The 26,333-nt window shown below is 42.0% G+C and overlaps 1 protein-coding gene across 6 annotated transcripts; it reads left to right on the top strand.

Moving 5' to 3' along the window:
* The first annotated feature begins 1,185 nt into the window (after positions 1–1,185).
* FAABTP (fatty acid amide binding transmembrane protein) lies at positions 1,186–25,011 on the top strand. 6 transcript variants are annotated; one of them, XR_008681810.2, is made up of 8 exons: positions 1,186–1,760; positions 3,617–3,730; positions 12,550–12,687; positions 13,081–13,335; positions 14,487–14,696; positions 16,584–16,630; positions 19,134–19,236; positions 20,475–25,011. XR_008681810.2 is itself a non-coding variant. In XM_055395390.2 (7 exons), exons 1-7 carry the CDS (start codon positions 1,631–1,633, stop codon positions 20,478–20,480), a joined length of 900 nt encoding a protein of 299 aa, XP_055251365.2. In that variant the 5' UTR covers positions 1,186–1,630; the 3' UTR covers positions 20,481–25,010. The 6 variants fall into 6 exon arrangements, 5 of the variants coding, with proteins under 5 accessions (XP_055251365.2, XP_055251363.2, XP_055251364.2 ...); XM_055395390.2 differs by lacking the exon at positions 19,134–19,236 and having other exon boundaries at positions 20,475–25,010; XM_055395388.2 differs by lacking the exon at positions 19,134–19,236 and having other exon boundaries at positions 20,481–25,009.
* Positions 25,012–26,333: the final 1,322 nt, after the last annotated feature.

Raw genomic sequence — 26,333 nt, forward strand, 5'->3', positions numbered from 1 at the left:
TGATGGCTCAGCTGGTAAAGAATCCGCCTGCAGTGCGGGAGACCTGGGTCGGGAAGATCCCTGGAGATGGGAAGGGTTACCCAATCCAGTATTCTGACCTGGAGAGTTCCATGCACTCTATAGTCCATGGGGTGGCAAGAGTCAGAGATGACTGAGCGATTTTCACTTACTTACCAAAGGAAAGCGTTTTAAATAGTCTTTGCATATAACACTGTGTTTTCAAAAAGTAATTACTTTTAACAGGTTAAAACGTACTTGGGTACTACGTCTGAAAATGAGTTGCTGCTGCTGCTTACACTGTCAGCAATTAGCGGGGAAGGTTCAGAATATAATGTAATTATTACTGATAACTCAGCAAACAAAAATTAATATCAAAAAAATGTGAAGTCCCAAGATTCAGATTTTTAATGATGACAAGCTGCTCTGCTTTCTAAGTTAACTGACTGAATTCAGACTTCAAATAGCAGAGGTGTGGGAACAGATTTCCCACAGTTCCAGATAGTAACTATTTGAGAGTTCAATAACAGGAGCTATGTGGAGCTATCTGTATATATCTAGTGGCCAACTGTGTCCAGCACCTTACGGAACGATGTTATTTTTAAACGACGTTCTCAGTCAAAATTCCCTTTCTACAGCCCAATATATCCCTTTCCCCCTAAAAAGTCCGTTAATATTGTATGGCATGAACAATTCTTCCGAATTTGATGCTTGATATGGACTTAACTGGATCTCAATCCACTGCCTTCATTCCTCTTACTGTCATGGTGGCGGTTTCACTTTTCCGCGCTTGGGTATGACCTCAAACGCAAGACCTTTATAGGGTGTTCCAATTGCCTAGATTCGAAGAAGCACTACAAACGCACCGGGCACTAACGATGGCACTCGCTTGCGGGATCCGCCAGGCCTGCCTGCTCTTAGTTTTAGTCGCTCAGTAGTGCCCGACTCTTTGCGACCCCATGGACTGCAGCCCACCAGGCTCCTCTGTCCATGAGGTTCTCCAGGCAAGGATACTGGAGTGGGTTGCCATTTCCTTCTCCAGGGGATCTCCGCGGGACCCAGGGATGGAACCCAGGTCTCCCGCACTGCATGCAGATTCTTTACCGACTGCGCCGCCCTTTAAACGCCGCCGTGAGCGAGGCCGCGCCCGCGGGGGCCGCGGAGCATGCGCGCAGGCGGCGTCGCGGGCGCAGAGAGGACAGGCCGGGCCGGCTGCACCAGGCCCCTGGAGCCGCGCGGGCGGCCGCGCGCAGCCACCGCGCCCCGCCGCCGGGGCGGCCGCGTCCTCGGCCCGCGTCCCGCCCCTGCGCGCGCGGGGAAGGCGGAGCTCGCCGCCCCGGGCCTCTGGTTTGCTGCCCCCGCTCCCCTTTCCCGTTCGCGGCGGCGAAGTTCAGGTGTGAAGCGAGCGGGCGCCCGTCGCGGGTGCGGCCTGATTTCCTCGCGGAAGCCCCCGCGGCAGTGCTTAGCCGAGTGTCTAGAAACAGTTTTGGTTTGTGTTGTTTTCTCGACTGGTGGTAAATATTAGCATTTACGTTCGCCTCTATACGAATGTTTTGCTGGCCACTTAACTGACTTTGTTTTTCTCCGAAACGCGAGATAGTTTCTTCCCCAGGTTTTTATATCCTTATTTTTCATGCGAAAACTTGACGACAATACGTACAAAAAATACATAAAGATGATAACTAATATAGTTATATTAAGCCTGATCATTTGCATTTCTTCGGCTTTCTGGATTATGTCTATGACTGCAAGCACCTATTATGGTGAGTATGAATGTCTCTAATCGGTGAAATTTAGAAAGTCCCATTTTGAAGGCCACAACTCATATTCTTTGAAGGGTTATAAACTGTTGTGTTTATTTAACTTCTGTGGCCTGACATGGATTTACTAACATGGAAATAATACAGTGCCTTGAACGTTTTAAAGCTTTTAATAAATATTGCTTGTCATACTAGTTATACCTGTTCCAAAATATGTTTTATATTTTATGTAATTGTTACATCTATCTTGATGAAAAGCAAGTGAGGTGAAACATAATTTTGCAAAGCAATTGCAGTGATACTTTTAATAAGAATATTCATAAAGTTCATCAGTTTCATGTGTCCTGTAAAAAAAATAAAAAAGAAACGACACAGTGTTCACATTTGGAGATTTGGAACATTTGCCTGCTGTTTGGTCACTGCCGAAGAGCAAAATTGTTTTAAAGCCTGAAGCCAATTTGCATCAATATGAGGCACTCTGAACTCAGAACTTGAAGGTTTTGAAGCTGCTGTAGAGCACAAGTATGCTTTTGTACAGATTCCTTGATACCCCTTTATAAAAACAGAATATTGTTCAGTTGAAAGGAAAAGTGAAAAATAGAGTGAGAAAGTAAACTCTTTTAAATGGTTATAAGTGATTGCCGTTTTAGACCTTAGTCATTTTGCACAGAAATGTGAATAATCTAGTAAGTGTTTTCCAAGATCCAGATTTCTGGCTGTTGATTCATGGTTCCCTGTAGGGGTGAGGGCTTGGGGAGGGAGGTGAGTGCAGGGGCAGTGTTAACTGTGACTTGAACTAGAGTAAGCTAGGATTAGTAAATGTAAGTGACCCCTTGGGACCGGGCACCTAATGCAGGTAAGTGAAGCTGTCCAAGGCTTTTCTTTGCATGTTAAGCGCATGAGAACAGTTTGCACTTCTAGAAATAGGATTTTCCCAGTAGTTTTTTTTTAATGTTTTACCCTCTTTGTCTTGCATTTTCCTTCTTTTTTTAATTTCTTAAAAATTTTATTGTTTTAGTTGATATACAATATTATATGTTACAGATGTACAATAAAGTGAGTCATAATTTTTAAAAGTTATGCACCATTTATAGTTATTGTAAAATATTGACTATAACATTTTCCAATTTTTGGTAGAAATGTGGGCACAAGCAATAGTTCACATTTTTCTTGACTATAATCACTTTATATTAAAGGGGGGACTTTAAATGGTAACGCTATGAATGCTCTAAAGGAGGTGGTTTCTCGTCCCCTGTAGTCAGTTCTGCCATGTGAGCCTGAACATCCAGGTTTTAAAACAGGAAACAAGAGTCTGGATTTTTTATACTAAATTTCCTAATCTTTATTGACTCAATTATCTGAAAAAAAATTATGCTAGCCGAAACAAAGGATGCCACCTTTGAAAAATCAGATGCTAACCTTTGAATCCTGAGGAGTGTATGTAGCCTGTGGGAATGTTACCTTTTTAAGAAATCTCTGTGAAAGGCAGAAAGAGGAATAATTGTATCGTTTTAAAAAAATTGGATCCTGTTTGTTCTGTGCAGTTCTTGAGGTTGAATATGTGCCTCCTTTCCAAAGAAAGAACCAGAAATGCATTTCACATCTTCAAATATGTATCAAATACCCATTATTATAAATAGTTGTAAATGGTTCTTAAAACTTAGGACTTTTCTTGTCACTCACCAGTAGGATTGTGTCTCTTAAACAAGTTTCAGCGTAAATATTTCACTTTGGTGGCTTCATCTCAGTTTCTCTACTTCCGACCGTATTTTAATCCAGAATACAGTTATCAGAGCTTGCACCCAAGACTCACCTGTGTGGGCTTGACGCAGCTCATGCTCTACTTCTATAATTTTCAGGTGACTTTCAGCCTATTTCTCCTTGGCGTTGGCTGTTTTCTGTTGTTGTTCCTGTTTTGATTGTCTCTAATGGCTTTAAGAAGAAAAGTCTGGATCACAGTGGGGCTTTAGGAGGTATGTTTTTCTTTTGAACGTTTGGCGCATAATTGCTTATGTAATTTAAACGTGTGGTTTCTAAATTCTGAACATGAGACTATAAATCACAATGTTTACTTAGTGTAGACAATGATAAAGTTATGCATTGCTCGCCATTCCTATTCTGCCAGAATTTCAGATACTAACGTATCCTTTCAGTGTGACATGCAAATTGAACTTTGTAGTTGATAACAAGTAAATTAGTGGGATAGACTTTTGAGGACCTTGATTACTCAGCTCCTGAGTTGGATTAAATTTTCTACAGGCAGACACATTGGAGCATTTTACCTCAAGGTAAAGTGGAGGAGCCATTGGGAAGAATGTGCTCAGTCTTGTCCAGCTCTTTGCGACCCCAGGGACTGTAGCCTGCCAGGCTCCTCTGTCCATGGGATTCTCCAGGCAAGAGTACTAGAGCTGGTTGCCATTTCCTGCTCCAAGGGCTCTTCCCTATCCAGGGATTGAACCCGCGTCTCTTGCATCTCCTGCACTGCAGGCAGATTATATTCCACTGAGCCACCTGGGAAGCCCATTTTGGGAAGAATAGCACTTGGAAATTACTGTGAGTAGCCTCAAGCAGAGTACTCCAAACTGAGTATTCTCAAGTCTTCAGAATTGCAATGAGGACAGGCCATTTATTTATTCTTCTGGCAGATATTTATTAAGCATTTACTGTGTGCTGCTCTTCTAGAAACTGGGGGAATAGCTGTGAACAAGGGCAGGGTTTCAGATTGTATGGAACTTCTCTTCTTTAGTACAGATAGATCATAAAATATATAAACCTTTTCATATATTGATAAAGTTTATGAGAAAAATTAAGGATAAGAAGTGTGAATATTGGGGAATGTGGGACATTTTTCTGTGAATAGGCTCAGGATTAACCTTTGTGTTAAAGAGGTAGTTTTGAACTGGGACCTGAAAAAGTCAGAAATGAGAACTGCAAGAAGCATGTTCCAGGCTTGACAAAACAAGCAGAAAGGCCCCGACATGTTCAAGCCTGGTTTGTTTGGGAGTGAGAATAAGACTCATTCGACTGGAAAAGTCATGAGAGATAAGCATTGAAGAAAGATGCAATGGCCAGATAATACAGGGCTGCGGAGCATAAAAATGATTTTATCCCAAGCTGGAATCCCTCTGTCTCGAACCAGAGGAGTGATGGGATCTGATATGACTGGGATTTTCATATCATAAGCCGCAAGACATGAGGATTCCCCTCAAATATGTCCTGTAGGCTGGGATCACTACTCAATGCTGATTATTTAGAACGGGCAGGTCTCAAAGTTGCCTACCCAGCCTTCAAGAGGCTGCTGATCATTATCCCTAATGTATTGTAAACATGCTCTCTCTCCTCTGTGTTCACATACAGCAGAGGTTTTAAGAAGTTTTATGAACTAGAGTGGGCCTTCACGGAAGCGAGATAGTCTGATAGGTAAAGGAACAAGCACTAGAATCAAGCAAGACGAGTTTGAATAATGGCTAGGAAAGCTGTGGGACTTTAAGAAAGTCACTTAACCCCCCTGTACGTCAGTTTTCTCTTCAGAGAAGAGCGTTTTTAACATCTAACCTAGAAATTAAGATGCCATTGTAAATCAACTCTACTTCAACTTTTTAAGGATTCAGAAGATGAATAAATGCTTCCTGTGCATTAAACATACCCAGCCTAGAGAAGGACAGTACCATGAAAGTAACAGTTTAAACCCCATGGCACCTCATTTCCAGTAGCTCTTCTTTTGTAAAGTTCAGACGTGAAAGATTAAAAAACAAAGCGGGCTCCCAATTTGTTTGTTTCAAGACCCACAAAATTCTGATCTACCCCTCATTTCATTCTTAGAGTTGGAGCAAAAATGAAATAATTTCTGTGGAGTTTTTAGCTCAGTGCCTAGACACGTAGCCAGCATGTATAGAGTGAGTGCCATGATTAGGCATAGGTCCTTGGGGAATCATGCTCATTTTCATGCTTCAAAACTGAGACACACTCTTCAAGTACTGTTGAGAAATTGAGAAATCTACTGTTAGCACTTTGAAAGTACTAACTCATCTATAGCAAACAATTTGAACAATCTCTGATTGAATATAATAATATAGAGTTATGCTTTGCTAAAAATGTTTTTTGCTGGGCAGCCTTGCCTTGGTGTTTGTCATTCTTGACCTGTGGGAAGAAGCGTCAAGTTCTTGAAGTACTGTCTTCCTTTGACTTCCATGCTGTTTATTATCCTGTTTTCTCCTCTTACTTTTCTGGTCTCCACTTTCGTTTCTTTCCTGCTAACATTTCCTTTTCTGCCTTCTAGCCCTTGGGCCTCTATTCCTCTCCTACTTGGCTTGATTTAGAATTAGAAGATAAGCATTTGAATCCTGGCATTGCCACCTGTCTCTCTGTGAACGTGGCTGCGGCACCTGTCTCCTCCGAGCCTCACTTTCTTCATGAAATGGGTCCTTATGGGCTTCTTGGTGAAGCTCAAACAAGAAACTGTGTGGGACACCGTATCTCTTTAACCTGTGAAGTCTTACACAGTAGACTCCCGCAGACAGACTGCACCATACGCCCTGTGCCCCATGCTGTTTGAACAGTGCTTAGGAAATGCATGTAGGTGGGTTTTTAAACCTCCACTCTCTACCTGATCACTCATTCTATGGAAAGTTTGTATCTTTTTTATTTGGAGCTTCTTTTCCCCTTAAGGATAAAATACTGTACTGTTGATTCAAAGTATATCATCGTACTTGGGAAATCTGTCCTAACGTGTGACTGCAAGTCACTTAGACTTCGTCTTAATGACTATTTCCACCTGTAAAATGAGAAGGAATAATAATGTCTATAGCATTTACTCATCGTGAGGAATCATACATATAAAATGATTAGCATAGGACCTGGCATTTAAAATATGTATCTTATAGTATTGTTTTCCTTCCACAATTACTATTACAGTCATAGGGATTTTACTCAGTTTTGCCATAGCATGTGTTTAGTGTGCTTGGCATTGAGAAGAGTTTCAGAACATCCTCAGGATCTGAGTATTTGGAGTGCTCTCATCCTCTCAAGAGAAAGAGTGCTTCTAGAATAAGGAGAGGCTCACGTAAGGGCTTGTGTGAGAATGTGCTTGTGAACTGTGAAGCTGTGCCAGTGATTTGCTCCAGTCTAGTTATTCAGTGTGTTCCTGTGAACATGTCTGTGTAGACAATTTGTCATCAGTCTCTTGATGAGTTTAAATTTAATTTCACTTGTCAAGACTCTCGGGTTTAGTGGTTTTTGCTTTTTTAAATTCATTCCTGCAACAAATATTTAGTTTGCCAGACACTGTTTTGGGCACTGAAGACTAAGAAGTGAAGAAAATAGGTAAAAATTCCACTGTCAAAGAGCTTGCATTTCTAGTGAAGGGCAGCAGATGAGAAGTAGGAGGTGTTTACGGCATTTAAGCCCAGGGAGAAGATGCTGTAAGGGTGATGGGAGTGCACAGCCAGTGGGGTGTTGTCAGAAAAGGCCAGTGGTTGTGCTTCATGTGGTCTCACAAAGGTGTCCTTACCTCTTGCGTTATCATAGTTCAGGTATGGTTTTCAGTCTTTTCAAATAGAAATCTCATTCTGTCAGGCACCCAGAATTGATCACAGCCAAGAAGACTGGTTTATGTTGCCCACCTCACAAGGGACTAATCAGTAAGCCAGAGTGCCACTCTGTTAAGCTGATTAAATATAGAACTCCTGGACCAACTGGGTGCAAACATCACTGTTCAGGTCAGGCCAGTTGAGAAGTCAGCTTGTATTTAAAAGGTTGCTTTTCAGGTGACTCAGTGGTCAAGAATCTGCCTGCCAGTGCAGGAGAATCAGGAGACGTGGGTTTAATCCCTGGATGAGGAAGATACCCTGGAGGAGGAAATGGCAACCCACTCCAGTGTTCTTGTCAGGAAAAATCCCACAGACAGAGGAGCCTGGCAGGCTGTGGTCCATGGGGTTGGAAAGAGTCGGACACAACGGCACAGACACACCTTACTGAAGAACAGTCAGTAATGCAGATGCGCAGTTCAGAGATTCCTGACTTTGGTATAGTATTCAAGTCTGCCAACCTCTGGTTCTCTTGGCCTTCATATTCTATATTTTCGGCTAACCAGCCTTCTTTCGATTCTCACGGTCTTTCTCTGGGCAATAGTATATATGATATAATTGATTAGATTTCATTTTATTTGATTAAAAAATTCCAATAATAACTTTTCCTTTTCTGCCTCTCAGAGATTATTCCCAGGCCCCTTTGGTTGCAATTTTAGGTAACTTTCAGCCTAGAGATCCCTTCAAGAAAATTAGAAATATCAAGGGAACTTTTCATGCAAAGATGGGCATAGTAAAGGACAGAAATGATATGGCCCTAACAGAAGCAGAAGATACTAAGAAGAGGTGGCAAGAATACACAGAAGAACTATACAAAAAAGATCTTCATAACCCAGATAATCACGATGGTGTGATCACTCACCTGGAGCCAGACATCCTAGAATGCAAAGTCAAGTGGGCCTTAGGAAGCATCACTATGGACAAAGCTAGTGGAGAGGATGGCATTCCAGTTGAGCTATTTCAAATCCTGAAAGATGATGCTGTGAACGTGCTGCACTCAATATGCCAGCAAATTTGGAAACTCAACAGTGGCCACAGGACTGAAAAACTCAGTTTTCATTCTAATCCCAAAGAAAGGCAATGGCAAAGAATGCTCAAACAACCACACAGTTGCACTTATCTCACACGCTAGTAAAGTAATACTCAAAATTCTCCAAGTCAGGCTTCAGCAGTTCGTGAACCAAGAATTTCCAGATGTTCAAGCTGGATTTAGAAAAGACAGAGGAACCAGAGATCAAATTTCCAACATCCGTTGGATCATCAAAAAGGCAAGAGAGATCCAGAAAAACATCTGCTTTATTGACTATGCCAAAGCCTTTGACTGTGTGGATCAACAAACTGGAAAATTATTCAAGAGATGGGAATACCAGACCACCTGACCTGCATTCTGAGAAACCTGTATGCAGGTCAAGAAGCATCAGTTAGAACTGGACATGGAACAGCAGACTGGTTCCAAATCAGGAAAGGAGTACATCAAGGCTATATACTGTCACTCTGCTTATTTAACTTATATGCAGACTACATCATGAGAAAGGCTGGGCTGGATGAAGCACAAGCTGGGAACAAGATTGCTGGGAGACATATCAATAACCTCAGATATGCAGATGACACCACCCTTATGGCAGAAAGCGAAGAAGAGCTAAAGAGCCTCTTGATGAAAGTGAAAGAGGAGAGTGAAAAAGTTGGCTTTAAACTCAGCATTCCGAAAACTAAGATTGTGGCATCTGGTCCCATCACTTCATGGCAAATAGATGGGAAACAATGGAAACAGTGAGAGACTTTATTTTTTTGGGCTCCAAAATCACTGCAGATGCTGATTGCAGCCATGAAATTAAAAGACGCTTACTCCTTGGAAGAAAAGTTATGACCAACCGAGACAGCATATTAAAAAGCAGAGACATTACTTTGTTAACAAAGGTCAGTCTGGTCAAAGGTATAGTTTTTCCAGTAGTATGGATGTGAGAGTTGGACTATAAAGAAAGCTGAGCACTGAAGAATTGATGCTTTTGAACTACAGTGTTGGTGAAGACTCTTGAGAGTCCCTTGGACTGCAGGGAGACCCACCCAGTCCATTCTAAAGGAGATCAGTCCTGGGTGTTCATTGGAAGGACTGATGTTGAAGCTGAAACTCCAGTACTTCGGCCACCTGATATAAAGAACTGACTCATTTGAAAAGACGCTGATGCTGGGAAAGATTCAAGGCGGGAGGAGAAAGGACAACAGAGGATGAGGTGGTTGGATACATGGGTTTGAGTGAACTCCGGGAGTTGGTGATGGACAGGAATGCCTGGTGTTCTGCAGTCCATGGGGTTGCAAAGAGTAGGAAACAACTGAGCAACTGAACTGAACTGACTGATTCCCACTGTCAGAGCTATTTATACACAGTGTTGTCTCACTTCCCCAGATGACATCTGCCAGTTACAGAATTAACATGTTTTAAACTCAGAAGGTAGCCATAATCCTTGAGTCTTCACATTCTTTGAAAGCTTCCCATTGTTACACGTGTTAAGTCCTCAGCACTGAGGAACCATTAGAGATGTTAGCGGTGGGTTGAAGAGGTGGAATAGACCTGCACTGAGACAGCAGTTACTAATCTAAACGTTCAGACTGACTGGGAGATACAAAAAGTTCTAGGACATTTTTAGACTGCAGCAAAGAAATCAGTCCTTTGAAGCATGTTGCCTTCGCTTTATTTCCGCATTCTGAACCTGTCCTCGAGTTGAACATTAACTGCTTCCTGTGGTGTTCTGAGGTGGCTGGAGAAAGGGCGGCCCCTTGGGGAAGGGCGGGCAGGGTGGTGCTGGGGAAGGACACTTGGTTGCTTCATGTGCCTGCGTGTGTCTCGGCTTTCCGCTCCGGTCCTTGTGTACTGCGAGCGTGCGCTCGTTCGCTCAGCTGTGCCCGACTCTGCGACCCCGCCAGGCTTCTCTGTAAGTGGGATTTTCCAGGCGAGAATACTGGAGTGGGTTATCATTTCCTTCTCCTGGGGGGTGGGGGGGAGCCTTCCTTGATAGCTCAATTGATAAAGAATCCACTTGCAGTGTGGGCTACTTGGGTTCCATCCCTGGGCTGGGGAGATACCCTGGAGCAGGGAAACGCTCCCCACTCCAGTATTCTAGCCTGGAGAATGCCATGGAGTGGGTAGCTTGGGTCAGACATGACTGAGCGACTTTCACTTTTCTCCAGGGGATCTTCCCAACTCAAGAATCAAAGCCATGTTTCCTGCATTGGCAGGTGGATTCTTTATCACTGAGCCACCAGGGAAGCCCACTTTTGTACTACTTGTGTAATATATTCAAAAAACAGTTGGAAAGACTTAAAGGTTGGATAACATCATAATAATATCATTATTATTACAGTAATCATAATTGCAACAATAATGTGATTGTTGAGGTTTTGCCACTGTAACTGCTATTTAACATTATTGCCAATGATACTAGTTAACATTTATTAAGGACCTCCTATATGCTGGCTTATATAATAAGCATATTATTAAAGTTATCTCATTTAACTTTTCACAGTAAGCCAGTGAGGTAGTAATTATTATTAATACACTAATGAGAAACTGAAGATTAAAGTTAGGTAACGGCTATTCAATAGTAAGGGCAGCAGTTGAGGTTTTAACTTCAGAATGTTCAGCTCCAGAGGTGAAGCACTTTATTACTTTATTTGTACTTTATACAGCGTTATCCTGTTTCTTGCACTCTCAATTAAAACGTTCTGAACTTAAGTAAAATGCCAATAATCAAGCAATTCAGTGACTGATGAATCAGTCTAGATTGGAAGGAATTACTTCAGAAATAGGAATCTGGGCCCTTGTTTTGTTATTTAATACTTAAATTATTAGATAGTAGCATACTTAATTGTTTAATATCTATTCTGTTACTTAGTAATGTTTTGTTTGTTGTGTTATTTAGTAAAAATCTTCATGTAGCAAACTGAATATATTTATCTTAAGAGTTACAGAGAGCAGAGATTGTCCATCATGCAGTTAGTAGTTAGTGATATTATACTAGCAGGTAGCCTGGATAGGGCCATAGAAGATAGCTGTGCCTGAATGTGCTCATCACATTCTCAGAAAATGCAAGGCTGGAGGTACTCGTGTATATGCATGAATATATACGCATGAGTGTATATTTGTGTGTGCATTCACTTGCTTTGTCCCCAAAAACCAAATATATCTCAGTAGACATGGACAGACTATGAGCCTAGATTTTTACCTCTAACATCTGTTCCCCACTGGAATGAGCCAGAGCGCCTCAGAGAAATGCCTGCTTTCACGCCTGGGGCAAAGTCGGTTTAAGATGAGCCTCAAGCATTCTGTTATGCCAGAAAGAAAAGAAATGCTTAAAAATATATATAGAGAGAGATCTTGTCACATAAATGTGGTTTTGAGCTTGTCTATTTTGTGTGTTTTGTCTGATATTGGTATAGCCACCCCTGTTCTCTTTTTGTCACTTATTTGCATGGATTATCTTTTTCAGTTCTTTTACTTTCAGCCCTTTGTGTTTTTAGATTTAAAGCAAGTCTCTTGTAGTCAGCATATAGTCGGACCAGTATTTTTATCCATTTTGCAGTCTCTGTTTTTTTTGATTGGATCACTTAACCCATTCACATTTAAAATAATTACTAATAAGGAGACACTTACTTCTATCATGTTGGAATTTGTTTTCTATGTATCTCTTTCTCCCAGATTCACTCTTGAATGGTCTATTTACTGAATTTTTTGTAAAGTGGGAAAAAAATCCCAGGTATGGAGGGGAAATGTAAAAGAAACTTGAAAGACTATGCTGCTGCTAAGTCGCTTCAGTCGTGTCCGACTCTGTGCGACCCCATAGATGGCAGCCCACCAGGCTCCCCCGTCCCTGGGATTCTCCAGGCAAGAACACTGGAGTAGGTTGCCATTTCCTCCTCCAATGCATGCAAGTGAAAAGTGAAAGTGAAGTCGCTCGGTTGTGTCCGGCTCTTAGGGACCCCATGGACTGCAGCCCACCAGGCTCCTCTGTCCATGGGATTTTCCAGGCAAGAGTACCGGAGTGGGTTGCCATTGCATACTGTTTGCTAATATCTTAGTTGGTAAAAATGTAAATATATTAGAAATGAACATTTCCAGTGTTAATATGAAAATAACTGAAAAAATTCATTCTTTTTTTCACAGCAGCAGTATATGGACTGAGTGTAATTTTGTATATATGTGTTTCTTTCAGGGCTCGTGGTTGGATTTATCCTAACCATTGCAAATTTCAGCTTTTTCACCTCTTTGCTGGTGTTTTTTCTTTCTTCCTCAAAACTTACTAAGTGGAAGGGAGAAGAAAAGAAACGTCTAGATTCAGAATACAAGGAAGGTAAAGTGAATTATATTTAATGTCACTTAAGTTAGTAACTTTTATTTTATCTTAACATATCATAAGCTTTTAATCAGAACCTGTTTAGACTCATGAAACATAAATTTTATATGAGAATTACTTAAAGTAGTGGCTTGATACAGTTTATTATTACTTTATCATGATAGCAAGAACAGTAGAATTTTAGAAGTACTGAAGTCTATCATTAATTATTCTGAAACAAGATAGAGTGTGGGCAGCGTTATCATCCCACTTTTAGTCATTTTAAAATTGTAGTCATTTTTCTTTTCTTAAATTTTACAATGTAAATTAGGAGCAGTTATCGGTAACTGCATGATTTTCCTCCTGAGGAGGAAGCATCCTTGTCCTCTTCACTTTCTTGTTGGATCCTAGGTGGGCAGAGAAACTGGATCCAGGTGTTCTGTAACGGCGCTGTGCCCACGGAGCTGGCCCTGCTGTACATGATAGAGAGTGGCCCTGGGGAAATCCCAATAGATTTTTCCAAACAACACACTGCTTCCTGGATGTGTTTGTCTCTCTTGGCTGCGTTGGCCTCCTCTGCTGGAGACACATGGGCTTCGGAAGTTGGCCCTGTTCTAAGTAAAAGCACGCCAAGGCTGATAACAACCTGGGAGAAAGTTCCAGTTGGTGAGTCTTTATTTAAGTTTCTTTTTTTTAAAAAAAAAAATGTGAACAGGGACTTCCCTGGCGATCCAGTAGTTAAGACTCTGAGGTTCCACTGCAGGGGATCCAGGTTCCATCCGTGATCAGGGAACTAAGATCCCTCATGACACACAGTGTGGCCAAAAAAAAAAGCCTCTTGATTTACTGTGTTTCTTATTTAAAAGCGTTTTAGGAATTTCAGTTTGGGGTCTCCCCTAGTGGTCCAGTGGCTAAGGCTCCATGCTCCCAATGCAGGAGCTCTGAGTTCAATTCCTGGTCAGGGAATTAGATCCTTCATGCCGCAAGGAAGAATGAGGACCCCACATTGCCAAAACTGAAATCCAGCGCAGCCAAATAAATAAATAATTTTTTAAAAAGAGAGAATTTCAATTTTCCCCCTTAATTGGAAAATGACTATAGGCTATTAAACTGGTGATAATAAGTAATATTTGCAGGAAGTGTTAGTAGCTCCTAGATAAATTGTATGCAAACATAGAGATTGACCTGCAGGCTTATCAGCAGGAAGGGAAAAGGAAAGAAATGATAGAGTATCTCTTGGGAGCCTGTTGTATGGTTAGTGCTTCGATGTGTATCTCATTTCCCCAATGTTGTTATCAGCTACTGCTGCTGATGTGAATAGTACTGCCGCTCCTGCTCTGTCGTCATCTCTCCCTCTTTCTGTCTTCTCCTTTTCTTCCTTTCGTCCCCTTCATTATCATCAGCAGCTGCAACATGACGATTAATGTATTTGAGTACCTGCTGTGTGCAAAGCAGTGTTCCGACCGCTCTCCATTATTCCTGTTTACTCCGAATAATCACGTGAATTGGTCCTGTTAGTGTTTATCTCTCACAGACAAGTAAACTAAGGCCTGGAGAAGTTACATAGCTTCATCACCGTCACCAAGCTTGGAAATCACACAACCAGGCAGCCTGGCTCTCCTAAACTCACTGTTGAAAATGTCAGGAATTACTGAGGAGAAACGCCTCTTTTCTGAGTAGGAGGGTCTTTGGATTGCATCAGAGTGAACCCTTTCTTTGAGTTGGTTTTGATTAGACAGGTAGCAGATGTTTTGCTTCTCTTGACTTCCTGTGTTGGCTGATTGTTCACCAGCTGATTTTATCCTGTTCTTCTTTAGGGACCAATGGAGGAGTGACGATGGTGGGCCTTGCCTCCAGTCTTCTTGGTGGGACCTCTGTCGGCATCACTTACTTCCTCACACAGTTGGTTTTTGTTAACGATTTAGACATTTCTGCTCCCCAGTGGCCAATTATTGCATTTGGGGGTCTGGCTGGATTACTCGGATCAATCCTGGATTCATATTTAGGAGCTACCATGCAATTTAGTGGTAAGAACATAACCTTATTATTGCAACTTATTGGTGTATTATTATTGAAATGAGGACTTAGCCACACACAGTAGTAGCAGTGCCTAGCCGCTTCAGAGAAGATATGTTTTAGACATATCTTAGATATGTCATGTTTATGGACAGAAAATTCTAGGACTGTATTTTTGACTAATTGTAAACAAGTTAGTTTCTTTTCTGTGGAAAGTGGAAAGCATTACAACAGAGATATTTAATGTAGGGTTGTTTTTTCACCCACGCTGCTGGTTGATTGCTAAAGTTAGTAGTCTGATCATGACACAGAATAAATGTGTCCTTAAAACCAAAAGAAAAGAGACAGGGGCTTCCTTGGTGGTGCAGTGGATAGGAGTCTGCCCAGCACTGCAGGAAACACAGGTTCGACCCCTGATCAGAAAGATTCCACACGCCATGGAGCAGCTGGGCCTGTGTGCCAGCACACTGAACACTGCCGTGCCGGAACCCGCGCTCCACAACAGGAGAAGCCGCCATGCTGAAACGAAGAGACGCACTCACCCTCCGCAACTAGAGAGAGCCCATGCAAAACAGTGAGACCCAGTGCAGCCAAAACAAAATAAACGTGTTTAAAAAAAGAGAAAGAAATGGGGAAGAAATATGGAAAAGAAAAAAAGAGAGATAAGATAATAAAAACAATCCCAAAGACACAGGTTGTTGAGGGAGCCAGAATAGTGGGGCAAAGTCTCTAACACAATTTTGAATTTCTTATTCTTTTGTGATAAACTGACTGAAAGAGAGTTAGTCCTGCAGAGCAATGAGTAGAAATGTACAGGGAACGATCATGCAGGAGACAGATGCATTTGCTTATGGGATTTTAATCCCAGGGAAGCAGAATTTGAGAGTCAGATCAGTCTTACGCCCCTCTTTCCATTTGTTTTCCAAATCCATTTGAGAAATAGTTCTGCTAACCTGATGCTACACAGATGATGTACTTTTCTACTGTGACGTCATGTCTGCTAGTCCTGCATCAAGATACATAAACGTTTTCTCCAGCATTTTCTGTGCTTTGCACCTAAGGCTCTCCTGTCATGCCAGTGTACCGACTTGTTCTCTTTGGTGTGTCTTTGCTCCAGCCTCTGACCAACCACATCTTCTCCTTTGATTCATACAGTGAAGATGCTGGAAGTCTCCAGACAGTTCCCCAAACACAGTGCTCCCAGTCTCTCTTCACACCCCGGTATAATCTGATTCCACCAACAAAACGTCTGCTCTCTCAGCTTCATTACTCTTATCTAGATGCTGGGAGGAAGTAGTCGGATTGTAATTTGTACTAAAGGGTCAGTAACCGTACACACAATGCTTTACACCTTTTATTTTAAAGAGCCTAGGTTTTGTTCTAAACTGAGTTCTAACTCGGAAATTTCTGATCATATTGAGTGGGTTGGGAAAAAAAATGTGGGCTGGGGGGCAGATTGGATTCATCTCTGTGTGCCTCCTTTGTGTGAGCACCTTGCTGGGCCTTAGTGTCTATTGTAGAGGTTGGAAAGGTGACCCCTGCTTTCAGGAGCCTTCCATGTGGTCTTAGAGGGGAGCCCCTGGGAAGGCAAGCCCAATCTGCCAGTTTTATGCCACCTCTGCTTTTCAAGGCCTCCCTTCTCCTTCTGAAAGAACTCCAGCATTGTTGAGAGACCAGTATTGAGGCATACTGAGACCCACTTCTTCAAGGAGGGCTTTTGTCACCATGGATTCTGTGTCACTCACCATATAGGTAACCACTAAAGTCATGCTTTGAATGGCCGAGAATCTTTGCAAGGTTATCTTCTTTAGAGGAGAAAGCTAATTTGTTTTTTTGCTCTTGTTTTTTAAATCAAACCATTTGAATTTTCTACTTCATTCACTTCTTTTTCATTCCAGGTTTGGATGAAAGCACTGGCATGGTGGTCAACAGCCCAAGGAAGGAGGTGAAGTACATAGCAGGGAAACCCATTCTCGACAACAATGCCGTGAATCTGTTTACTTCTGTCCTCGTAGCCCTCTTGCTCCCAACAGCTGCTTGGGGTTTTTGGCCTAGACAGTGAACTTTATTTCATTTACCAGAGTTAAAGCTGTGATGAATTTAGCTAAACTTGCAATTCCAAGTTTTATCCCAAGAAGAATAACTGTAATGACAAAGCAGAAGTGCCACTTCCTCCTCTAGTCCATTATGATGGCATGCCACAGTTTTCCTCTCTGTGATGTGTTTCTAATAGCTAATATCTTCCCAGTGAAAGACAAGACTCAATTTAGCTATTTTTCTTCTGCTGAATAGAACTTGAACAGTGAAGTTATAATGTCCCAGTATATTGAACGGAAAGTTCCTGCATGGTAGATATAAATGTTGTTTTCTTTATTTAAATCAGCAAAGGGACTAAAAGTGATAAAATTTTTAAATGGTTGAGTTGTGATGGAGAAATGCCTCCATGCCAGTTACCCAGATTTCATATCCGTTTTAAGTATTTAAACGAATATATGCGGAAGCCTGTGTAAGTGTAGTATCCTGGACTTCTCCTGTTACCTGCCACTTACTACTGTAAAAAGTGTGGAGTTTGGTTCCTGGTGAGCTGCAAGGTCTTCTGCACGTTTGTTCTTCCTTCCTCAGAGTTAGTGATGGGAAAAAAGTAAATGTCTTTTTCATGTGACCTTTAGAATGCACAAAAAAAAGATTATTTTTAAAATAATAAAGAGATACCTGAGAAGTAAAAACTGTGCACCTTACTATATATTTCAGTTGGTCTCTGAGCAGAAGTTATCTTAAATTTAATAGCTTTAAGGTTTTTTTTTTCTTTTTTTTATTTATTTTTTTAAATGTTTTATGTATTTTTTATTGGAGGCTAATTATTTTACAATATTATATTGGTTGGTTTTGCCATACATTGACATGAATCCACCCCGGGTGTACATGAGTTCCCCTTCCTGATCCCTGCTCCCACCTCCCTCCTCCCCATATCTTCCCTCTGGGTCATCCCTGCACACCAGCCCCGAGCATCCTGTATCATGCATCGACCCTGAACTGGCAATTCGTTTCACATATGATAATATACATGTTTCAATGCCATTCTCCCAAATCATCCCACCCTCACCCTCTCCCACAGAGTCCCAAAGACTGTTCTATACATCTATGTCTCTTGCTGTCTCATATACAGGGTTATCATTTCCATCTTTCTAAATTCCATATATATGTGTTAGTATACTGTATTGGTGTTTTTCTTTCTGGCTTACTTCACTCTGTATAATAGGCTCTAGTTTCATCCACCTCATTAGAACTGATTCAAATGCATTCTTTTTAATGGCTGAGTAATACTCCATTGTGTATATGTACCAAAGCTTTCTTATCCATTCGTCTGCAGATGGACATCTAGGTTGCTTCCATGTCCTCGCTATTATAAACAGTGCTGCGATGAACATTGGAGTACACGTGTCTCTTTCAATTCTGGTTTCCTCAGTGTGTATGCCCAGGAGTGCGATTGCTGGATCATATGGCAGTTCTATTTCCAGTTTTTTAAGGAATCTCCACACTGTTCTCCATAGTGGCTGTACTAGTTTGCATTCCCACCAACAGTGTAAGAGGGTTCCCTTCTCTCCACACCCTCTCCAGCATTTATTGCATGTAGACTTTTGGATAGCAGCCATTCTGACTGGTGTGAAATGGTATCCCATTGTGGTTTTGATTTGCATTTCTCTGATTATGAGGGATGTTGAGCATTTTTTCATGTGTTTGTTAGCCATCTGTCTGTCTTCTTTGGAGAAATGTCTGTGTAGTTCTTTGGCCCATTTTTGGATTGGGTCGTTTATTTTTCTGGAGTTGAGCTGAAGGAGCTGCTTGTATATTTTGGGGATTAATTCTTTGTCAGTTATTTCATTTGCTATTATTTTCTCCCATTCTGAAGTCTGTCTTTTCACCTTGCTTATAGTTTCCTTTGCTGTGCAGAAGCTTTTAATTTTAGTTAGGTCCCATTTGTTTATTTTTGCTTTTATTTCCAGTATTCTGGGAGGTGGGTCTTGGAGGATCCTTCTGTGATTTATGTCGGAGAGTGTTTTGCCTACGTTCTCCTCTAGGAGTTTTATAGTTTCTGGTCTTACATTTAGATCTTTGATCCATTTTGAGTTTATTTTTGTGTATGGTGTTAGGAAGTATTCTAGTTTCATTCTTTTACAAGTGGCTGACCAGTTTTCCCAGCACCACTTGTTAAAGAGACTGTCTTTTCTCCATTTCATATTCTTGCCTCCTTTGTCAAAGATAAGGTGTCCATAAGTGTGTGGATTTAATCTCTGGGCTTTCTATTTTGTTCCATTGATCTATATTTAGCTTTAAGGTATTTTGTAGCCTTCTGTGAAATCTGTCTATGAATGTGGCTTACATTGGCATCTTGACCAGTGAGAGTCACTGGAAAATTAGTGCACTTATTGTTTCGCTTGCTGTCCTAGAACTTACTGGAAGACGCTGTGACTTCCTGTTAAGGTGTGCTCCTATCTCCTATAGCCTCAACCAAGGTGAATGCTACTTTCCAGTTACATTCTTCAGTTCGATGTAAGTGCTAAAGGAGTTTACTGTAGTTTGGATTATTGTGCTAAAAGTATTTTGAAATATCTCTCATGTGATTTCAATATCTTTCTTCCACTGGCCCTTGTGCATTCATAGAAAAATTGAGGAGAGATTCATGAATAAGCCACTATCAGAGTGGAGAAAGCTTAGAATTCTTTATTGGTGACTGCTTCAGTGATTATCTAGAAATGACTTGGTTCAGGAAGAATTTTTTAAAAAACAGTTGACACACTTAAGCCTTAAGCCAGGCAACTCAGTGGGTCTCAACCTATCTGCTTTGTGTATACATTGACATCACCTGAGCATCTTTTTAAAGAAATACTTGCGTCTGCGCTTCATCCAAAAATTCTGGTTTATGTGGTCTGGGACACAGACTGAGTATTGGGACTTTTTAAAGCTCTGGCTGCACCTTAGAATTGTTTAGGAGGTTTTTTAAAACACTGTTGTCAAGGCCGCTCTTTAGACCAAGTAAATCAGAATGTCTGAAAGTGAGATCCATGCCTGGGTTATTTTTAGAAAACTCCCTAGGAGAGTCCAGTGTTTAACCAGGTTGAGAACGATGACTTAAGAATATGCTGTCCTCAGTCACTCAGTTGTGCTTGACTCTTTACAGCCCTGTGGATGGACTGTAGCCCGCCAGCCTCCTCTGTCCATGGGATTTTTCCAGGCAAGAATACTGGAGTGGGTTGCCATTTCCTCCTCCAAAAGATCTTCCCAACGCAGGGATCGAACCTGCTTCTCCTGTGTCTCCTGAATTGGCAGGCAGATTCTTTACCACTGAGCCACTAGGGAAGTCCCAAATTAAGAGTATCTTTATACAGATGTCAAATCATTATGTTGTACACCTGAAATTAATGTTGTATGTCAATTATAGTTCAATAAAAATAAAGAATACCCCATACCTAAAAGTCTGAAAAGAGTGGGGCTTTTCATTTTTATGCAGGCAGCTATTAGCAACAGTACTGGGTGCTGTCTTTATGGATGGCAACCCACTCCAGTGTTCTTGCCTGGAGAATCCCAGGGACAGGGGAGCCTGGTGGGCTGCTGTCTATGGGGTCACACAGAGTCGGACACGACTGAAGTGACTTAGCAGCAGCAGCAGCAGCTTCTGGTAATACAGAGTCTTACGTGACTTCCCAGATCATTTCTCTGTCATTTTTTTTGTGTGCAGCTTGTGTGTTCCTACAGCTGTTCTAACATTCCTCTTTTTTCTTTTCCTGGAGATTTAGCCTCATGACATTCTTTGGAGCAGACATAGTCATTGGAACCATTTTGGAGTTTGGAGGAATCACCACATTGGTAACAGTTTGGGAATGTACACTTGACAGTCCTTTGACAAACCAAGGGCTAGTTGTGTTTTGGAATCAAAATTTTTCAGATTTTAAACAAGTGATAGGGTAAATATAAAATAATTTACTTAAAACTGTGCAAAGAGTCTAGAAGGGCACCCATTACCAAATACACTGATATTTCTGTGGTGAATATATGAATACCACTAATGTGATAACTAAAGACGCTGAGAGCCTCAGATCAGGTCAAATCAGTTTTTGTCACAGAATTTAGGAAGAAACTCTCTGTTTGCAGAGCATGTTTGGATATGATAATTGTAGACTTTTTAAAAATGTGCTTTTTTTTTAAAAAAAGTTTTCCATGTGTTAGATATTTTACTGTAACAATAAACAGTTTATGTAAAAAATGCTTTTCATGGAAAGAGCGCCATGGAGGCACTTACTAAAGTAATACGTGTACTGCTGCCTACCTAGGCAGCCTAAAGGCATCCATTCTATTTCTTAACATATTCTTAGACAGTAGAAAAGAGCAAGGTATATGTGGCTCAGGGCAGCTCCTAAAGGAGATCTGAAGGCTTCAAGGAGATTATTTGAAGACTCATTATTTGAAGGGAACCATCAGGAGAACAGTGAACTGATAAGACAAGTCATTCCATTCTTAGCTTTTCTCATCACTTAAGTTATCCATGCCTTGGCCTAGGTGCGTATGGTGGTGGTTTAGTCACTGTGTCATCTCCAACTCTTGCGACCCCATGGACTGTAACCTGCTAGGCTCCTCTGTCCATGGGATTCTCCAGGCAAGAATACTGGAGTGGGTTGCCATTTCCTTCTCCAGGGAATCTTCCCGACCCAAGAATCAGTATCTCTTTCCTTTTTCTAGCTGCTTTACCTGTAGGATGCTGGCTCCAGAAATGCCAGCCTCACCCCAGTTAGGCATAGACGTAGTATAAAGGAAAATCATGTGAGGCGGCGTGTTGCAAATGCTGCCACGTGCCTGTAGCGCGGACAGCTGCTGCCTGTCTGCACCTGGGTGCCCTGGAGCCCCACCCTCTGGTGTTCCTGACGCCACTGCAGGGAGAGGAGACTCTGCTTGGCAGATCCCAGGCGACTTGCGAGAGCGTTCAGCGTGCATGCACAAATGTGCAGCAGCACCATGGAGTACTGTTGCTGTAACTTCAAATGGTTCTGAACATTTAAAACAAAAGTGTTCAGTATATATTAATTAAGTTGTTTGAACCTAATCAGCTTTCCCATTTAAGAGTCACTAAAAGTTGATGATCAGGAACATACTTGTGGAAGAAAATTTAAAAACCAGTTTGGTTACCTGAACTTTACAGGACTGCCATGATGCCAGTGTTTCTCAATTGTGTGACACAGTTCTAATGGCTTTGGAACTAATGAATCAGGAAGTGACTGTAGAAGGGGTAGGGTTGAGGTGGGTTAACAGGGCAAAGCTCCTGAATTTATTTTTTCTGACAATACGTGTTAATTCCCTTTCATTTATCATAACCACATCCTTCAAAACTTATTTTACACATGTGGCAACTCTTTTTGGATTTTTTTAATCTGTAATTAATACTCTGAATCTATCCTTTTTAAAAAATTATAACACTAGTAAGAGTTCCAAAGAATAGCAAGGAGAGATAAGAAAGACTTCCTCAGTGATCAATGCAAAGAAATAGAGGAAAACAACAGAATAGGAAAAACAAGAGACCTCTTCAAGAAAATTAGAGATTCCAAGGGAACATTTCATGCAAAGATGGGCTCAATAAAGGACAGAAATGGTATGGACCTAACAGAAGCAGAAGATATTAAGAAGAGGTGGCAAGAATACACAGAAGAACTGGACAAAAAAGATCTTCACAACCAAGATAGTCACGATAACGTGATCACTGACCTAGAGCCAGACATCTTGGAATGTGAAGTCAAGTGGGCCTTAGAAAGCATGACTACGAACAAAGCTAGTGGAGGTGATGGAATTCCATTTGAGCTATTTCAAGTCTTGAAAGATGATGCTGTGAAAGTGCTGCACTCAATATGCCAGCAGATTTGGAAAACTTAGCAGTGGCCACAGGACTGGAAGAGGTCAGTCTTCATTCAAATCCCAAAGGCAATCCCAAAGAATGCTCAAACTACCACACAATTGCACTCATCTCACACGCTAGTAAAGTCATGCTCAAAATTCTCCAAGCCAGGCTTCAGCAGTATGTGAACCGTGAACTCCCAGATGTTCAAGCAGGTTTTAGAAAAGGCAGAGGCACCAGAGATCAAATTGCCAACATCCGCTGGATCATGGAGAAAGCAAGAGAGTTCCAGAAAAACATCTATTTCTGCTTCATTGACTATGTCAAAGCCTTTGACTGTGTCGATCACAATAAACTATGGAACATTCTGAAAGAGATGGGAATCCCAGACCACCTGACCTGCCTCTTGAGAAACCTGTATGCAGGTCCGGAAGCAACAGTCAGAACTGTACATTGAACAACAGACTGGTTCCAAATAGGAAAAGGTGTACGTCAAGGTTGTATATTGTCACCTTGCTTATTTAACTTCTATGCAGAGTACATCATGAGGAACGCTGGGCTGGAAGAAGCACAAGCTGGAATCAAGATTGCCGGGAGAAATATCAATAACCTCAGATATGCAAATGACACCACCGTTATGGCAGAAAGTGAAGAGGAATTCAAAAGCCTCTTGATGAAAGTGAAAGAGGAGAGTGAAAAGGTTGGCTTGAAGCTCAACATTCAGAAAACAAAGATCATGGCATCTGGTCCCATCACTTCATGGGAAATAGATGGAAAAACAGTGGAAACAGTGTCAGACTTTATTTTTTGGGGCTCCAAAATCACTGCAGATGCTGATTGCAGCCAGGAAATTAAAAGACGCTTGCTCCTTGGAAGGAAAGTTGTGACCAACCTTGATAGTATATTAAAAAGCAGTGACATTACTTTGCCAACCAAGGTCCGTCTAGTCAAGGCAATGGTTTTTCCTGTGGTCATGTATGGATGTGAGAGTTGGACTGTGAAGAAAGCTGATCACCGAAGAATTGGTGCTTTTGAACTGTGGTGTTGGAGAAGACTCTTGAGAGTCCCTTATACTGCAAGGAGATCCAACCAGTCCATTCTAGAGGAGATCAATCCTGGGTGTTCATTGGAAGGACTGATGCTAAAGCTGAAACTCCAATACTTTGGCCACCTCATGCGACGAGTTGACTCACTGGGAAAGACTCTGATGCTGGGAAAGGTTGGGGGCGGGAGGAGAAGGGGACGACAGAGCATGAGATGGCTGGATGGCATCACCGACTCTGTGGACATGAGTTTGAGTGTACTCCGGGAGTTGGTGATGGACAGGGAGGCCTGGCGTGCTGTGATTCATGGGGTCGCGGAGAGTTGGACACGACTGAGCAACTGAACTGAACTGAAACTAAAATATCCTTTGCCTCCACTATCTCCTCAACAAATCTAGCTTTCTCCCACCTTCTCCCAAGAAAACTGCTAGAAATTTGAGATATTTTCTAAATATTACTTGTTTTGGATGTGTTTTAATATGTATTAATCAGTCAGATTTTCCTATAATTTGCACTGTCATTTTGCTGCTTCAAGTCAAGTACTTATACCCAAGAAAAACCTATTTAGGAAAAATGATTAGAAGGATGTATACGAAAATATTAATGTGTTATCTGTTATGGTTATAGATTATTTTTATTTTTGAAATTTTTAAGTTAATGATCTATTATTTACCAATAAAGCTACTTTAAAATACTTATACAAAAGTAATTTTAAATACGTCTCTATGAGGTTTTTGTTTTTGACTGTGCCGTGCTTCTTGTGGGATTTCAGTTCCCTGGCCAGGGATTGAACCCTCAGCAGTGAAAGCACCAAATTCTAATCACTGGACCGCCAGGGAATTCCTTAAATACTTTTCTAAAAGTCTCCAATCAAATAAGTTTCTTCTGCAAATGAAAAATTGCTCAGAGTAAACAAAATAATCTCTGGGAATAACCCCTCTTCCCCACCACCCTTCCCCCATTGTTATTTTAAATGGTATTCCCTCTCTTTATAAACAGCCTTATTAGCAATGAATTTGAAAAGTAAAATGGGGTTTCAAGCAACATAAATCCAGTCACCCAACATTCCCCTGATGTCTTTATGCTTCAGGCACTGTGTTCTGGATCTAATGACTCAAAGATGACTGGGACAAGGACTGTGCCCTCCAGGTCTGATAAGAGTGGGGAAGACGTGTGTAACTAGCGTGTTGAATAAATACGACACGTGGCCTGTGATTTAAGCTCCTTTAGTTTTGTCTTCTATTGGCCCATCAAACTTCCCATAACCTTATATAGAAACGTGGACATTTGCCACGTGAATAGCAAGCTGTGGTTCACATTCCTTATTATTCCTAGAAACAGGTGGGAGAATGGGTGAACTCTGAGCAGAAAATCACATTCCCCTTTCCCACTGCAGGCTTCCAGCTGAAGCAGGTTCAAGCTGAGAGTGGGGATTTGGTGGGGGAAGATTTGTTTGTATGTTTTGCTTTTATTTTTTAACCCAGGTTTGGCTATTCTAAATGCTGAATTGAGACTGCTGATAAACTCGAGTTTTGCTGGTGCTGGTTGACTGAATGTTTGTATGGCCTCACATGTTGAAATCGTAACCTCCAGTGTGATGGTGCTAGGAGATGGGGCTTTGGGAGGTGGTTGGATCATTGATCCTCCTGAATGGATCGGTGCCTTATAAAACAGATGCCAGAGAGCTGTCTTGTTCTCTCCACCACATGAGGACACTTGAGAAAATAGCCATCTGCAACCCAGAAGGGGCCCTGACAGAATCCGAGCTTGCTGCCACCCTGGCCTTGGACTTGTAGCCTCCAACACTGTGACAGGTAGATCTCTGTTGCTTGTAGGCTGCCCCGTCCCTGGTGCTTTGTTGCAGCCACTGGAGCAGACTGAGACGCTGGTGTAGAGGGGGGGGCGGGCAGAGGCAGGCAGAGGTGAGTCTGCAGGCACGGCCGACAGCGGCTGCATCCGCGAGGGGAAAGGACGCTGCTCCCTGGGGGAAAAGCTGTGGCCAACCTCGACAGCATATTGAAAAGCAGAGACGTTATTTTTCCAACAAAGGTCCGTCTAGTCAAGGCTGTGGTTTTTCCCGTGGTCATGTATGGATGTGAGAGTTGGACTGTGAAGAAAGCTGAGCACTGAATAATTAATACTTTTGAACTGTGGTGCTGGAGAAGACGGGAGTCTCTTGGACTGCAAGGAGATCCAACCAGTCCATTCTAAAGGAGATCAGTCCTGGGTGTTCATTGGAAGGACTGATGCTGAAGCTGAAACTCCAGTACTTTGGCCACCATATGTGAAGAACAGACTCATTTGAAAAGACCCTGATGCTGGGAAAGATTGAAGGATGGAGGAGAAGGGGACGACAGAGGATGACATGGTTGGATGGCATCACTGACTCAATGGACATGAGTCTGAGTAAACTCCGGGAGTTGGTGATGGACAGGGAGGCCTGGCGTGCTGCAGTCCATGGGGTCGCAGAGTCGTACATGACTGAGCAACTGAACTGAGCTGAGGCACGGCAGATGGCAAATGCTGTTGTTACTGGATGAATCTCGTGTAGGAGGTTAGACTTGGTATTAGCTTGCGGGGTGCTTTGTGGGCTACTTGGAGGCTTCCTGGAATCACTTCCTCTGGAAGTGCCAGCCAGTCTCAGTGCAGTCTCTGGCTTCACCGCCAAAGCCGAAGTCAAGCACTGTCTTGCCCTCTGGGACCCCAGGCAGAGGTAGTCCCCAGGA

The sequence above is a fragment of the Moschus berezovskii genome, chromosome 6 (assembly GCF_049115385.1).
Source record: "Moschus berezovskii isolate FMDL1 chromosome 6, NW_MosBer_1.0, whole genome shotgun sequence".
NCBI classification, from domain to species: domain Eukaryota; kingdom Metazoa; phylum Chordata; class Mammalia; order Artiodactyla; family Moschidae; genus Moschus; species Moschus berezovskii.